Source organism: Rhinolophus sinicus, linkage group LG01, assembly GCF_036562045.2.
Source record: "Rhinolophus sinicus isolate RSC01 linkage group LG01, ASM3656204v1, whole genome shotgun sequence".
Classification (NCBI taxonomy): Eukaryota; Metazoa; Chordata; class Mammalia; order Chiroptera; family Rhinolophidae; genus Rhinolophus; species Rhinolophus sinicus.
In genome coordinates, this window is record NC_133751.1 from 192,768,956 (window position 1) to 192,784,796 (window position 15,841).

General features: G+C 46.9%; 1 protein-coding gene across 2 annotated transcripts in view; it reads left to right on the top strand.

Annotated features, from left to right (window-relative positions):
- PNKD (PNKD metallo-beta-lactamase domain containing) overlaps positions 1-15,841 on the top strand; it is a 58,001-nt gene that overhangs the window by 25,664 nt on the left and 16,496 nt on the right. The window contains exon 1 of one of the 2 annotated variants that reach the window (XM_019741781.2): positions 12,717-13,126. The exons of the other annotated variant lie outside the window; for it this stretch is intronic. Coding sequence (XP_019597340.1) covers positions 12,966-13,126 — 161 coding nt within the window. The 5' untranslated portion in view covers positions 12,717-12,965. Of the gene's footprint in view, positions 1-12,716; positions 13,127-15,841 lie in introns of those variants that run through there. 2 annotated transcript variants of the gene reach the window in all.

The window sequence follows — 15,841 nt, forward strand, 5'->3', positions numbered from 1 at the left end:
TTTCCCTCCTTAACCAGCTTAGGCCCCTCATTAGAATCACTCCTCACTCTTTGCCCCTCTCTGCCTACGGTACTCAGGAGGCAAAACCCCAGCTCTGCACCCACATAACTAAAAGGGAGGAGAAAAACATCTAAGGTGCTGACTGATCTCACTTTCAGCTCAGGAAGACTTAGGTTTTCCTGGTCCATTCCTATTAACATTCCCATCCTAGATAATGACTCTGCACTTTCTCCAATCTTTGCAAAACTCTAACACCTTCTTCACAGCCTTACTCTCAACCTTGACCTTTGTTCCTAAGTCACTGAGCAAAGAAAAGCAATCAGAGAACTGCCACCCGTATCTCCACTTGGCTATCTAATTGGCAACTGCTTCTCAAACTTTAATGTGCAAATAAGTCACATGAGGATCTTGTTAAAACGCAGATTCTGATTTAGTGGGGTAGGGGTAGGCCTGAGATTCTGCATTGCTAATGAGCTCCAGGTAAGGCTGCTGCTGTGTAGACCACACTCTGACTGGCAAGGTCAAAGGCATCTCTACCTTAATATGTCCAACGCTTAACTCCTAATCTACATCCCCATCCCCACCGCAGCCTGAATGAGGATTCTAGCAGCTTCTTCCATCTCCATCAAGGATGCAAGACATACAGGAGGAGCTGGAAGGAGGAATATCAGAAGGGTCTCCAGCTTTGCAAGTGCTGTCCGATAGAAATATGATGTGAGCCACATAAGTCATTTAAATTTTCCAGAAGCCACATTTAAAAAAGTAAAAAGAAACAGGTGAAAATAATTTTAACAATATATTTAACCCAATACAGTTAAAATATTATTTAATCAGCATAAAAATTAGTGGGATTTTGTTTTTCATGCTAGGCTCTTTGAAATATGGTATGTAGTTTACACTCACAGTACATCTGGATTTGGATGTTAACTTTTCATCAGAAATAGTGGATATTTATTTGGATTTTATAAAAAGTACAGTTGAAAAAGTAAATTCACATACCTGGGTTGTATATGGGAATCAAACATATTTGAGTATTTTCCAGTAACTGAAACAGTATACATTTGATTTTTATATTTAAATTTTAATGAATTAAAATTAAGTAAATTTAAAATTCAATTTCTCAGCTATACGACCTACATTTCAAGTACTATTCAATAGCCACACATGGGTGGTGGATACCATATTGGACAGCTCAGACCTCTAGCAGTTATGCTATGGTCATCAATGGGGGAAAACTATAACGGTCTGTGCCACAATTCATCGCGGACCCCACCGCCCAGAGGCCTGACCTAGGTAGGGCCTGCACTCAGTACTTTTTACTGAAATGAATTTATTCCCAAATCAAAACTCACTTCTACAAAAAATCAGTTCCCAAACATGAACACTAGGGGGCAGGATCTGGCTATCATCACTTGGCAAGAAAATGGGAACTAACAATTTTCGAGACGGGTGGAAGATCATTCAGCGCAGTGTTTTTCATACTGCTGGACCCATAAGTAAAATCAATTAAGTGGATCACAGAAACATTTTTAAAAATAGATTAGAAAAAAATGAGAATGTAAGCACTACAGTCGCCCTCCGTAGCCTTAGTCCTCAGGTGCTGCGTTTGGGGACTCAACCACTGCAGATTGAAAACATTCAGAAAAAAATGTTACGTTGTTGCTGTCCTGTCGTGTGTAGGTAGGCCTACGTTGGTTGCGTCTGTACTGAACATGTACAGACCTTTTTTTCTTATTCCCTCAACAATACAGTGTAACACCTATTTACATAGCATTTACATTGTATTAGGTATTATAAGCAATCTAGAGATGATTTAGAGTATGCAGGGGGATGTGTGTGTTATACGTATGGGAATACTACGCGGTTTAATGTAAGGGACTTGAGCATCCAGACTTTGGTATGGGGGGTGTGTCCTGGAACCAATCCCCCGTGGGTACCAAGGGAATGACTGTATTACTGTTTTGTGTAACTTTGTTTTAGTTTTCTTTGTATATGTATTGCATATGGGTCTTGATGAAAATATCTTTCTTTTCGTGAGTCATGGTCAAAAAAGTTTGAAAATCACTCTCATCTCCCTTACCTGCCATTAAAGAAACCAAACCCATAAGGTGATAGCGTTGAAGCTAGGAAACAGATACATGAAAGCTCGTTATCCTGTTTTCTCCTCTTTGTTTAGATGTTTTCAATTCTCCATAATAAAAAAATAATTTAAAGATAAACTGAGCTCAGAGCAGTAAAATGGCAACTCACAGGCTCACAGGAGAGGCAGAGCCAGGACTCAAACCCAATCCTTTAATATTAATTCAGCAAGTATTTCTGAGGGGCTGACTATGCGCTGGGCAGTGCTAAGCAGTGCGGAGACAGGAGTGGATAAAACAAGTACAGCTGCTGCCGTCTTGGAGCTCGCCGTCCAGTGGGGGAAGCAGACATTAGCAACTAACCTCACAAGTAAATATATCATTACAAGTGGTGATACCTTCACTGAAGGAACACAGACTCGGTGCCATAAGAGAGCAGCACATGGGGACCTCGTTTAGGTGGAGAGGCCGAGGCAGCTGCTCTGAAAAGGTGACATCCAAGAGTAGCCTGAGTCAGAAAGGCAATGCGTGTGTGTATATGGGATGTGTGTGCATGAGTGTGTGTGTGCATGAGTGTGTGTGTGTGTGTATGTGTGCACACACGTGCAGTGGCAGCCATGCTATGACCATTCTCCACTGAAGGAACAAGCTGCATGAAGGTGGTGGAGACGACGTGAAAGCTGAAAGAGCTTGGGTTGTTCTGGAAACTCCCAGGAGACCAGTGTGGCTGGGAAGTGACCACTGGGGTGTGGCCTAAGAGGAGACTGGGGAGATGGGCAGGGGCCAGGTCTGTGGGACTTCTGGGGCTTCATTAAGGATTTTGGATTTTATCCTCTAGGGAAGCCATTAAATGATTATGAGCAGGAGAAGAACGTGATTTGGGACGCATTTTAAGAAAATCCCCTGGCTCTGAGTGGAGGATGGGTTGGGGGAGGCCATTTTGGAGCTGTCGCACTCATCAGGTGAAATGTGGTGGCTAGCCTCCACCTCTGGAGTCAGTCCGCTCCCCACCCACAGCCACCCCAAACCCACATATCTTCTTGAGCCTTGTTGGGCTGACTATCTTCCATTTGCCTCCCCATATCCATCCACCCTTCTCCACCGTGCTCAGAGCTGGCCAGTGTGGGCACATTGAGGGGCTCTTGGTCCTCCAGCTTCAGCTGGGTTTGGCCAATGGCGAGCTCCACAGGAGAGGAGTAAAGGAGCCAGTGGGGTTGGCATATTTGATCTTCTCCCTTCCTGAAGGGTCACCAAGGACTGGCTCATCCCTCAACCGAAGGTGACAGCTCTAGTCGGGTGGCCCTATCCGCACAGCTCTGTCCCCCAAGTTTCATAACCGTTCCCTCCCCTCACCTGTCGGACCTAGAGGTGGTTGACAGAGAAGCACTGTCAGTAGCCCTGGGGAACCGCACTGCCCCTCGTGTTTCCTATACCTTGCCCGTGGCCGGGTAGCGTAGTCCTGTCATAAAGCTGTCCTCTAGCTACCAGTTCGAGTGTGTCCTCTGTTTCCTGGCAGACTTCCTACCCTGCCTGGCAACACAGTATCAGCGGAAAGAGCCTAGACTTTGGGGTCAGGTAAAACCAGGACTGAATTCTGGCTCTGTCACTTATGAGCTCTATGCTGGAGTATATCAGTTAGCCCCCCCCAAGCCTCAGTTGTTCATCTCTAACACGGGGCACCATTACCTTCCTTACAGAGTTAAGACAAGGAAATAACAGATGCAAAGGCTTGGTGCAGGCCTAGCGCACAGTAGACCGTCATACGTGCTTGTTCCGTTCTTCCTTCCCCCGCAACTGAGCAAACACTTATTATTCTACATGGGTCAAGCAGAGTCTAGGCACAGGGGTGAGGAAAGACCAAGGCGTACAGGGCACCGCGTCTACCTGCAGAGAAGTCACAGTACTGTAAAGGAGACACGGTGTCTCCTCCTGCCCCATTCCCCCATCATGCAAAGCAGAAAGGAGTGAGGGTTACTTTTCAAACCGTCTTTTTTTTTTTTCACTTCTATTTGGCAGGCATTTTTCCAAGGTCTGCAGATGGAGTAGTGACCAGCATTGTAAAGAGCTGTGGTGATCAGAAAGGGGTTGAAAGAGGAGGTGGAATTTAATTTTCGCTTTAAAGGATGAAAAGGTCTGGCATATCAGTCTCCCTGGGGACTGAACTCACCTCCTCCCTTCCTCGGAAAGCTTGCAGAACTCCCCAGACTGGGAGCAGCCGGGCCTCAGTGAGTTACTCCTGGGAGGGATTTAGATCACCTCAGGTGCGCTGGGGCAGAAGGTGGCTTGAGAAGTATGCCCTGAAGGATTTCCCCAGATATGGTGGGGCAGGGGTTGGAGGGGAGCAAAAATCCCAGGATAGTGACCAGTACAGGCCGACTGGAAGGGGGGCACGTGAGGGCACTGGGAGCATAAAACACTAGAAAACTGGGTTTAGACTGCATTGTTAAATCAACCAAATGTAAATTTAATTGTGTAGACACTGGCTTTGAACAGGGGGCAGACGTAATTCGGTCCTGAGCTTCCAAAGGCTTTGTCTAATAACTATGTAAGATGGCTGGGGGCTGGAGCTGCCTGCAATGGACCAGGTGTTAGGACTCAAAGCCCTAAATTTGGGTGACAGCAATAGGAGGGTAAAGATCACGCCCTCAGCATTTACCCATAAAATATCTATTGGAGTACCTACAAGGAGCAGACATTGATGTTGCAAGAATAGTACAAGATACAATAACATCCATGAGCATTTAATGAGTAACAGTAATGAATGGGGCACTGCGTCTTTTACTTGGCTAATCATAGTTAATCCTCAGAATAGCTTCATGCAGGTTATCAGTCCCTTTTGCAGAGAGACTGAGACTCCCTATTTCTGCCCCACCACTGGAAATGACAGGGATGAAGGTGGGCATTTAGACTTAGAACTCAAGAGGAAGGCAACGTTAGACACTTCTCATTGGGAGTAATGAGTTATATATCAAGTGATAGCTGAAGTCAGGGGAAGCAGTGAATGTAATGTGGGAAGAGGAAAGGGCCCTGTAATGAACTCTGCGGAGTCTGGACATGTGAGTGACAGCAGCAGCAGGGGCAGCTTGTAAGGGACGTGAGAGGAGAACCAGAAGAGACCGTGACAGGGAAGGTGAAGAAAGAAGAAGCCTCTGCCCAGAGGTTGAGTGACAAGGACTGACAGTGACAAATGGGTTTGCGGTGCAAGGGGTCAGAACCAAGTTAGGATGGAAGGGTGTGTGGGCAGGAGCTCAGCTGAGTGGCCTGAGACTGGGTGGGAAATGAGCGGTAGAGGCAGCAAAGAGGACGACTTTCTTTGTTTTAATAAAATAACATTTTTGATTAAAATAGTAATATATTTTCATTATAGAAGTTCAGAAAATATTTGTAAGTAGATTTTTTAAAAAGTGATACTCTAGGTGGCTGGTTAGCTCAGTTGGTGAGAGCGTGGTACTTATAATGCCAAAGTTGCCGGTTCAATCCCCGCTTGGGCCACTGTGAGCTGTGCCCTCCTTAAAATAATTTTTTTTTTTTTTTTAAAGTGATACTCTATGAGCCCATCAAAGATCATTGCTGATGGCATTTCAGGTTTTTTCTATGAATTTTTGTTTACAGCAACCATGTCAATTATACAAAATGTATACAGTTTCGTATCCTATTTTTCCCCCCGCTTTACAATTAAAATGTAAAATTTACCCACAATACTAGTTTGAGTGCTTTTGGCTGTGGGTATCAAAAAACGTAACCAGAAGTGGCTTAAGCAATAAGGACAATTTTGATGTTATATAATGAGAAGTTCAAGGGCAGGGTCATCTAGACTGTTTAATTCAGGGGCTCGGTTATGTCTTCAAGGACACTGGTTCCATCTCACTTGCTCTGCCATCTTCAGTGCATTGGAATATCTTCTTGAGGTGTTCCCTCATAGTCATAAAATGGCTGCTGTAGTTCCAGGCATCACAGGCAGATGACAACATCCTGGAGCAAGAAAAGAACATGGTTCTAATGTGTTCCTTTTCAACAACTAGGGGGCCTCCAGCCTTCCTATCTCATAGCTGTGCAACCTGGAGCGATGGCTTGATCTCTAAGTGCCTCAATGTTCTTATCTGTACAATGGGAATTATAACCATAGTTGATTCATAGGACTCTTGTGAGAGATGAGAGTTAATTTGTGTAAAGCATTTACAACAGTGCTTGGCACATGATTTATGCTATATAAATATTTGCTATTATTATCTCATGGGAAGAATTATGTCATATTTCTGGGTCAAACCAATCACTTGGCTGGGCAATGAATGCCCTAGTTAGCTTGGACCAATCGAGACCCACCCACCAGTGCTGGGGAGGGTCTCACTTAGAAGCTATGGCAGTCCATAGGAAAGCCGACAAAATAGGGGTTAACAAGGATAAAAAGAAGAGTAGAGATTAATAAACCAACAAGATCTGCCTCATTTGGTTTTTTTTAAACCTTTATCAACATATGAACACAATTCTATTTGTGTGTATTCTGTTTTGTTTTGTTTTTTTACTTTTTATTTTGAAGGTATTTGACTTGCAAAATATTTGCAAAAAAGTACAAGGAGGTCCCCTACACCTGCCACCTAGCTTCTCCAAATTCACATCTTACTTACCATGTTTACCCAAAAATAAAACTGGGTCTTATGTTAAGTTTTGCTCCAAAAGACGCATTAGGACTTTTGTTCAGGGGATGTCCTCCTGAAAAATCATGCTAGGGCTTATTTTCCGGTTAGGTCTTATTTTCAGGGAAACACGGTAGCTACAGTATCGTATCAAAAACAGGACATTAACATTGCTTCAATTCTGATAACCTCTCCACAGTCTTTATTCAAATTTTGCCAATTGTCCCCCTAGCATCCTTTTCTGGTCCAGGTTCTAATCCAGGATCGCACATTGCCTTGGGTTCTAATTATAAACATTTAAAAACCGCATAGATGTTCACAGAACCTAATTCTTCGTTTATTTCCGGACCCTTCAGCTGTTTACACAGTCTCACCATTGTGTACATTTCAAATGATAGCTTTTGGGGGTGGATCTTTTAGGGAGATCTCTAAAACAGAATTACTGAGTCAAAAGATATGAACACTTTTAAAGCCTTGATGCATATTGGGAATTGTTGTCTAGAAAATTGTACCAATGATACCACCACAAACAAAATACCCATCTTCCCATATGTTTAAAAACCTCCAGGATTTTATTAGTGTTTAATCTTTGCTATTTTGATAGATGAAAATCATCTCATTGTTTAGCTTGCATTTTCTTGATTTTTTTTTTTAAGGTTTAACATTTTTTTCACAAAAATTAGCCATTTATCCCTTTACTATTTGGGGTCTTTGCGTTTTCTGTTATTTTAGTATATGTGCTGCCGAAGCGAGCACCGTTTTCTGTTATTTAAGAAGGTCTTTATATGTTAAGTAGATTGACTCTTTGGCAAATTTGAGGTAAACATTTTCCACAATTTTTTGGCTTTTCCTTTTGTTCATGTTCTTTTTTTTTTAACATATAGAAGATTTAAAAATTTTGAAGTAGCCAAAAGAGTAATTCTGTCCCTTGTTCGGTCATCAGTTGCCTTTTGTCTGAGTTTAAGAGTAATAGGTACCTATTAAAGAAAATTAGGAAAACATTTTTACTGCTTTTAGCCTGAGAAAGTCTTCCACTATCAGAGATTGGACATGTATTTAATTTCCTTCTAATATTGTAAGGTTTAATTTTATGTCCTTAACACTTTAATTCACGTGGACTTTATTTTGGCGTACTCTGGGAAGCACAGGTCTAGATTGCTCTTTCCCAAATAGCTAATCAGTTATCCAAGCACCATGTCTTTCCCACACCATTAATAACTAATCTTTCTACTTCCCACTGTCTCCGTCAGCTATTGTTGCAATAATGCTGTGTAACAAGCAAATCCAACACTAAAAAGCATACAACAACAAGCATGTCTTTCTCTCTCATGCATCTGTGGGCAGGCTGAGTTTCAGCTGATCTAGGCTGGGCTCTGCTGGGCGAGGCTGGCTTCCAGGTGGGGTCAAGTCAGCTCCATGTGTCTTTCATCCTTAGACCAGCAACTAACTAAGGGGTGTTCTCGTGGTGAAAGGTACAGGCACAGAGACCAACTTCAACTACAATAGCACATTTAAGGCCTCTGCTTGTATCATGTCTGCTAACATTCCATTGGCCAAAGTAATCACAAACCCAAGGCCAACCTCAACGGCATGGGGAAATACATTTCACCTCCATGGAAATGGTGCATGAGCATATGGTAAAGGGTTTGTTTACAGGGAGAGACCAAGAATTGAGAACCAAAATGCAATCTACCACACCCACAGAGGCAGACTTTCAGGAAACTAGGCTATGTTAAGATAAAGGCAAGACAGAAGACAGAATCTACAAAGGGACCCAAGTTCAAGGGAAGTTTTTAAGGCAGGGAGATACTCAAGTTACTTATTGGGTGAAGAAAAGTGGTGGCCAGGAGAAACACTGCTTGAAGGTATGAGCAAGAGGGGCTATAGCACTTCCTCTAAAAATTCATATGTAAGTAGCAAAATTGTAGAGGGGTGGGTGGGCACAGAACTTATTTCCTCTAAGAAGGATATCAACTGAAAGCAGAGGAATAGGAGCTGGGCCTAAGGTTTCCAAAAAAAACAACTGTGGATAATGAGAGGAGACCTCAGCCAAGTAAAAGTACTGCCAAGCACTGATGTCGGGGGTCCCAGTAAGGCCTGAACTGTAGCAGCCCTGACTCAAGTGGGACAGTTGTGGATTGTCAGGTTGGTATAGGCAGGTCTGGAGGTTAGCAGGCAAAGGTTGGAGGGACAAGGAAATGTGGAAGCTGAGAGCTGGTGCGTGGTTCAAGGGACTGAACTTGAGTTCTCACAAGGAGGGAAGCCATGTGTCATGCAGGGAGTCAGGCAGGGTCTCTGCTCCCGCTCCCCGCATAAGACCACAGGACATGGTGAGGCCAAAAAGGAAAACCCACGGAGCTATAGATAGGGGAGTCATACCACTATATTTTCGCTGGCGGCTGGGTTGGAGACACGAAGGAGCCACAGAACCGCAATCCACACTCCACTGCACTCCACGCTTGCTACCTGCAATCCGCCGTGCTAACCGCAATCCGCTCTTGCTAACTCAGCCACCGTCTTCTTACTAGCCCCCATTTTCTGCTAGCTTAGCCACGGCAGTTATATTAGTGTCCAATGGCTCACTGGTTACAGCTGACAGCCAACTGGCCACAGCTGATGGCCATCCAGTCACAGTTGATTGCCATTTACTACTCGAGTGAGCACCTTTCCACGTGAGGCAGAGAGCCTGGAAACTGCACTCCTGGCTCTGTCCCCACACCAGGTTATCATAGCCACTTCTGCAGTTGGCTAACTTTTCAAAACGGAACTAACTTCTCCACCCTGGTCCAACAAGATGTGTCTTTTTTCCAACATTCAAACGGTTCCAACCATCTCAGTTTTTTCATGATTGTGTTATTGTCATCATCGTCATCGTCATCGTCGTCATCATCACTATGGTTCCCTGAATGCCAGCCAAGCACCAGGCATCAAGCTTGAGCTATGATGCAAAGATGAAGGCAGGCTCTCAATCCTAAGGGGAGCTCCCAGGCCATTTGGGAAGGCAGGATTCAGACACCAGGGACACACAGGCTGCAATGGCAAGTGGATAAGGAGCAGACTCAAGAATCACCCCCCCGCCCCCTGGAAACCTGGAAGGAGGCTTGCTCTTTGTGAAGCTCGAAAACCACCACGTCACAGGCCAGAACTGCACGATAACCAGTCACCTGACCAAGGTTATTAATGGGCCTCTCCCTAAGAGAGTCGCAGAGGCAAACCTTAGTCTTGGTAATATCCCCGCAAGCTACTCAGAGCAGGAGGTTGTGGACAGACCCCGAGTGTATGGACCCTCAGACTTGGCTCTCCTGCAGCCTTCCGTAGTGCTATGAAATATAGGCAGCCACCAGGCTTGTTCTGACTCCCTGTTCATGAGCGGCCCTCCTGAGTCAAAGAACTGAGGAAAGATAGTTCCAAGTGGAGAGAGCATGAGCAAAGTCCTGAGGAGGGGATGAGCTTGGCACATTTGAGGAATAGTGTGGCTGGTTCATGGTGACAAGGAGCAAAAATGGCATCTGATGAGGTGGAAGACAGGCTTGGTCCCACCAAGCAGCGGCCCAGCTTGGAGTGAGACATTCCAAAGAATAGTTGTGACTATTTAGAATGTGTCAGACACTGGTGATTCAAAGATGAAAAAATTAAATCACAGTCCTTACTCTAAAGGAAGACAATAATTCCAGACTCTGGACTCTCAGGTAGACATGAAAACAAGAAAAATATAGCATGGTGGGGGTGTTGCATTGAATGATCAAAGTGTTGTACTGTATGTACAAGACCTAGAATTGCCCAAGGGGGGGACATACTTGGGCCCATGCTGGGATGGAAATGTTTAAGAAAAGCTTTCTCAAAGAGAGCACATCTGATCTGAGTCTTTGGGGGAACAGAGGGTGAATGGCACTGCAGAAGGCACAGCATGTGCAAAGTCATGAGGGTGTGAAACACTGTCACAGGTTCAAAGGAAATACAAGTCATTCGGTATTATAAGGTACAAAGTGCAGAAGGGGGTGAATAATGAGGCATCAGTCTGGCGGGCACAGAAGATTCTCTGGGGACAGAGGTGAAACTAAAGCAGATTTGGAGCAGATGTTGGAAGTCTTCCAGAACAGTGCAGGGGAGGGAGGATGGCTTCCTGAGCCTGCATGAGTCCCCTAAGACACCCATCCTCACTTCTTATCCCCAGCTCTGGCTTGGCTCCAAGTATTTCATAAAATGCATCTTAGATTCGTATCTATAAACTCATCAATGTGTGTGTGGCTTGAGATTAGAATTCAGCCATCTCCGTATTCTCTGCTGGCTCATGTCTGAGCCTGTGATTCCTGTTTCAGATGACACAGACTGTTTTAATTTCTCAGTACAATGCCTGGCACAGTCTTCCCTGCAGAAAGGTGTGTTCACAATGACTTTTGATGAGGCATAATTCTTCCCTTTGCATATATAGACAGAGACTTAGAGACATATGAACTCCCTTGGCCTACAAGGACCTTCTGCAAATTAGTTTGTCTGTCTTCTTCCCCCCACCCCCCATGCCTCCTCTGTAGCACACACAGGTGGGAAACTAATGGCAGGCATTTAATTCCGTTCTGACACTTTTTTTTTATTAGTTTCAGGTATACAAAGCAACATACTAGTAAGATATTTACACCGCTCACAAAGTGATACCTCCCTGCCATCTACTACCCCTCTTACACCTTACGTAACTGTTGCAATTGATATTTATTGAGAGACTTTTATGTGCCAGGCACCTAGAAGAAGCTGAATTGTGGGAGAGGAGACAAGGAGGGAGCAGGCCATAGGCTCTGGCTCTCAAGATGTATCCACATAAGAGAAACTTCATGTCTGGGTTTCTGAATGAAACCCAGGATTAGGTGTTGGGATTACAATTCAGTTTGGGGATAATTTAATGCATCTGTTGGGTTTTTGGGGGATGGGGATGGGGTGGGGAATGAGGCACAAGGATCCTATACTTCCATACTCTCCACTCTGGGGATTTAGATCCACCTATCTAATCAGAGTACATCAGAGGCAGAGAGAAAATGTGTGATTTCGGGGCCAGGTTCTTTCAGGTCAGAGCACAGGTCACCGGGAAGAAGACGAGCACCACCTCACCTGTTTCCTTCAAACCATCTCCCAGTGGGAGAGAGAGCTAGCTTGACTGCTTGCAGCATTTGCTTCTCTTTCTGTGCTGGGTCAGGACTAGAGTTGGAGCCAGGAGCTCCGCCCTAGCTCCCCTTTGCCCAAACTTGTAGATGTCACCACACCTGTCCTTACATCTATTTCCCTCCCACCAACCTTGACAACTTCTGGAAGCCATCTGGAAGGCAGAAGCAGGGATTGGATGGTGGGTAGTGATGTGGAAATCCCACTACGCTTGGGAGTCAAACGTTTTGGTCCTAATTCTGTCTCTGCCACCCATTGCTGCATAACCTTGGTAGTCACTTCCTCAGAGCCTCGGTGGCCTCTTATCCTTCAGGGTGTGGCTTACATGTCACCTGCTCAAGGAACTCTTCCCCCATCTAAATTGGTCCTCTGCCCTCTATATCATTGCCCCCGATCACACATATATGTATGTATGCATATATAACATGTACATATGTGTGTATAAATATACATACACAATTATGTTTATTTGCTTATTTGGTTGGTTTCTCTGCTGGATTCTAGATTGTAGGCTCCAAGAATGCTGAGACGTGTCTTTGACGCTTGCATCTTCAGAGCCCATTACAGAGCCTAGCACATAGGAGGACACTGAAAAGTGATACAGTGAATGAATAAATGAATGAATGGCCGCTGACTCACACGATCTCTCAGGTTCCTTCCAGCTGAAAAAGTTTGTCTAAGGTTTCCCGCCAAGAGGACCATTCCAGGGCCTCTCCCAGAGACCCCTAGAGGGGAAAGGTGGGAGGGTTTGGGGGTTGGACACAAGTCTTGGTCGCCCTGCAGAACGCGGGAGATTGTAGACAGGGATTAGCGCAGGTCGATGGCCCGCTGGGTCCCCGCCTCCTGGCCCAGCGAGGGCGGGGCCAGGCCTCCTCTCCGGTGGCATTCGTGGAGTGAGCAGGGCCGCGGGAGGCGAGGGGGCGGATTCGAACGCGAGTCAATGGCAGGGCGGGGCCATAACGCCCCCAACAGCCCCCAGCCTGCGGGCGCAGGGGGCGGTGCCCCAAACTCGGTTTTCCAGCGTGGGGGCCTGGGCCGTGCCATTGCCTAGCAACGCCCCGCCCCGCCCCCCCACGGGCCGCTGCGGGCGCCTGCCCCCAGCATGGCCTGGCAAAGCTGGCCGGCGGCGTTCCTGTGGGTCGCCAGCTGCGGGCTGCTGCTCCTTGTGCTCGCCTTGCTCCTGAGCCCCCGCAGCTGCCGAGCGCGGCGGACCCTCCGCGGCCTATTCATGGCGCGCAGCAAGCGGCTGCTGTTCCGAATCGGGTTAGTGCCGGGCTCCGACGCGATGCGGGGCTTGGAAGGCGGGCACGCTGGGAAAGGGGACTGAGAGGCGGCGGTGGGGGAGGTTTGGGGGTCAGCACCGGGTAAGGACTGGAGTATCCAGGTCCAGAGAAGAGCGGTCGGAGAGGCGGGCCGGAGAAACCACTGACGGGGGGAAGAGAAGGGGCTGGGGTGGGGGTGTTGGAAAATTGGTGGGCTGGGAAAGGAGGATTGGAGGGGCAGGCGAGGGTCGCCAGAAATGGGACGGGAGAAGATATCTGGAGAAAAGAGCTGGATGAGGGACCGGAGACAAGGGAGCTGGGAAAGGAGGCTAGCTGCAGTGTCCCGGTGGAGAAGGTCCCGGAGGGCAGGTGCAGGAGAGACGGAATGCTGCAGACCGTCTAAGTGTCATTTGAAGCTGCCACCTCCTTCCACGTGTCCCCGTTCCTCTCCCCATCGCCCACCTCCCCACTACACCATGGAAGCTCCTCTGTCCCAAGTGAGAGTCCCAACCCTGGTGACCAGTCTGTCCCCTTCCTATCTCGGCTTGCGTGTGAAGCTATGAAATCTGACCCTACTCACGCTGCTTGACTTATTGAGGTTCACTGACCTCCAAGGACTTTTTCCTGTCCAGCCCCCCTTCCCTCCAATCCGCATTCTTCCCTCCCCCCTTCTTCTGCCCCGTCCTGGGCCCGGCAAGGGCAGGTCACTAGCTCTGTTCTACACGGAGACACTGAGAGGCAGGGAAGGAGCCCCAAGAAGGCTCCCTAGGGCCCCTGTCCCCTTCCCATTCCCAGCAGAGCCGGGAGGCAGGACCTCAAGCCCCAATTGAAGGACAGTGGTGTTGGGCATGGGAACTGTGGGGGCCCTGGCCACAGGCCAGGTTCGGGGGAGGACCTCAGCTTGGGAATTTCCTGAGCTTCTGAGAAGACATTGTACAATTCACCCCTCCTCCCCAGACCTCCCCAGATATTCCAGAAGCTTCAGCCCTAGGATTTACTTCACATACAGTCTAAGAAGTAGAGAGATATAAGGGCCTAGAGGGGGAAAAGTGGAAAAACATGGGGGGGGAGCGAGTCTTGTGTATGTGCCTTTTGGGGCAGTCACATCTCTAAAAGACCAAACATTGGTCACGTTTTAGATAATGTTCCAACCAACTCACCACTGCTCTGCAAGTAGCATTAAAATAATGAGATTTATAAGCGTTTAAAATACCTTCATATTTGTGATTAAAAAAACCATTTCTCCTCACTAAATTTCTGGGAATTTTACTTCTCTGTGTGGGGGAGGATTTTAAAACCGACTTCTAGCTTTCAAAATTGGTAACGTTGAAGTCATATAAACGGCCTGAAGAAGTAGGAAATAGAAGTTTCCACAAGGAACTAGAATCAGAAGTCCCGAGATCAGAATTCCCAAGTTCACCATCTCAGAATCCTGAGGGTTTGGGCATTCCTAGAACATGGGATCTGGGAGTTTCCCAATCCCCAAACTTGGAATTCTCAGAGCGCTTCTTTGGAATTCAGTATTCCTGTGGGCTTTCCTGTGTCTGCATTTCAAGTTTGCCTTGGAATCCACTCCCCAAATTTGTAGAACAGAAGGGTGTGCCTGGAGTCAGAGTTCCAGAACCTGCCCCTCCATGGTCTGGGAAACAATCAGTCCAGTCCCTTGGGGGAGGTACAGGGGGTGTCAGCAGGAAACAGGCTAGGGGAAATAGGCAGGTGTTGATGCTGTGGGGGTGCCTCCAGGAAGGATGGAGAGGGAGGGAGTGGGATGGGACAGGACATGATGGGGAGGGGCAGAGGGCATGGGCACACCGCACCCTAAACGTGTGCCTGCGAAGACCACAAATAGAGGAATCTATTGGGGGCTAGACAGCAGACAGTGGAAATAGTAACGCCTGAGAGCAGAGCGATGGTTAATGTTATCATTAATGACAATAATCACTGGTGTTTGACGATTTTATAAAAGGCTTTCCTCAAACATAACCACAGTTGTCTTGGGATGGGGAAAACTGAGCACAGTGGAGGGTGGATCTGGGCTAACCTGAGGTAGACACATGTATTTGGGACTCTGCCGGGCCTGGGAGACAGTGTGTGTAGTAGTTAAGCACATAACTTGAGGGGTCAGATAAATCTGCTTTTGAATCCTATTAATAGCTTTATTGCTTAATAGCCATGTAACCTTAGACAAATAACTCAGCCTCTCTGTGCCTCAGTTATTTGCATCTGTAAAATGGGCATAGTGATAGTGCCTACCTCCTAGGGCTCCTGTGAGGATAAAATTAAATTGTGCATCTACATGCACAAGGTCGGGCTCATAGTAAGTGCTCAACAGATGTTAGCAAATGCTCATTCTGTATCATGGGGATGGGTGGGGGAGGTACTTGGCACCTGCAGGTTCTTTCTGGAGCTTCCTTACATACTTGTACTGTCTTCCAAGCCCATCTTGCCCACCCAGCCATCAGGAAATCCCGCATCCCTTTATTCATTCAGTGAACCCCAGCTGCCCTGGGTCAGGATTGTGGGATCGAAGATGTGAGCAGAGACTGGTGGCTATTCTCAAGGAGTCAGGGGCAGGAGCCTGTGAACCGGGACCCAATCTATGGCAGGAGTCAGGGCGTGCAAGTTCCTCGGGAGTGACAGGGTACGCCTGAGAAGGCTGGGATCAGGAATGTCGGCTCTCCCATGTGTGCCCCCACCCCACCCCCACCTCATGCCT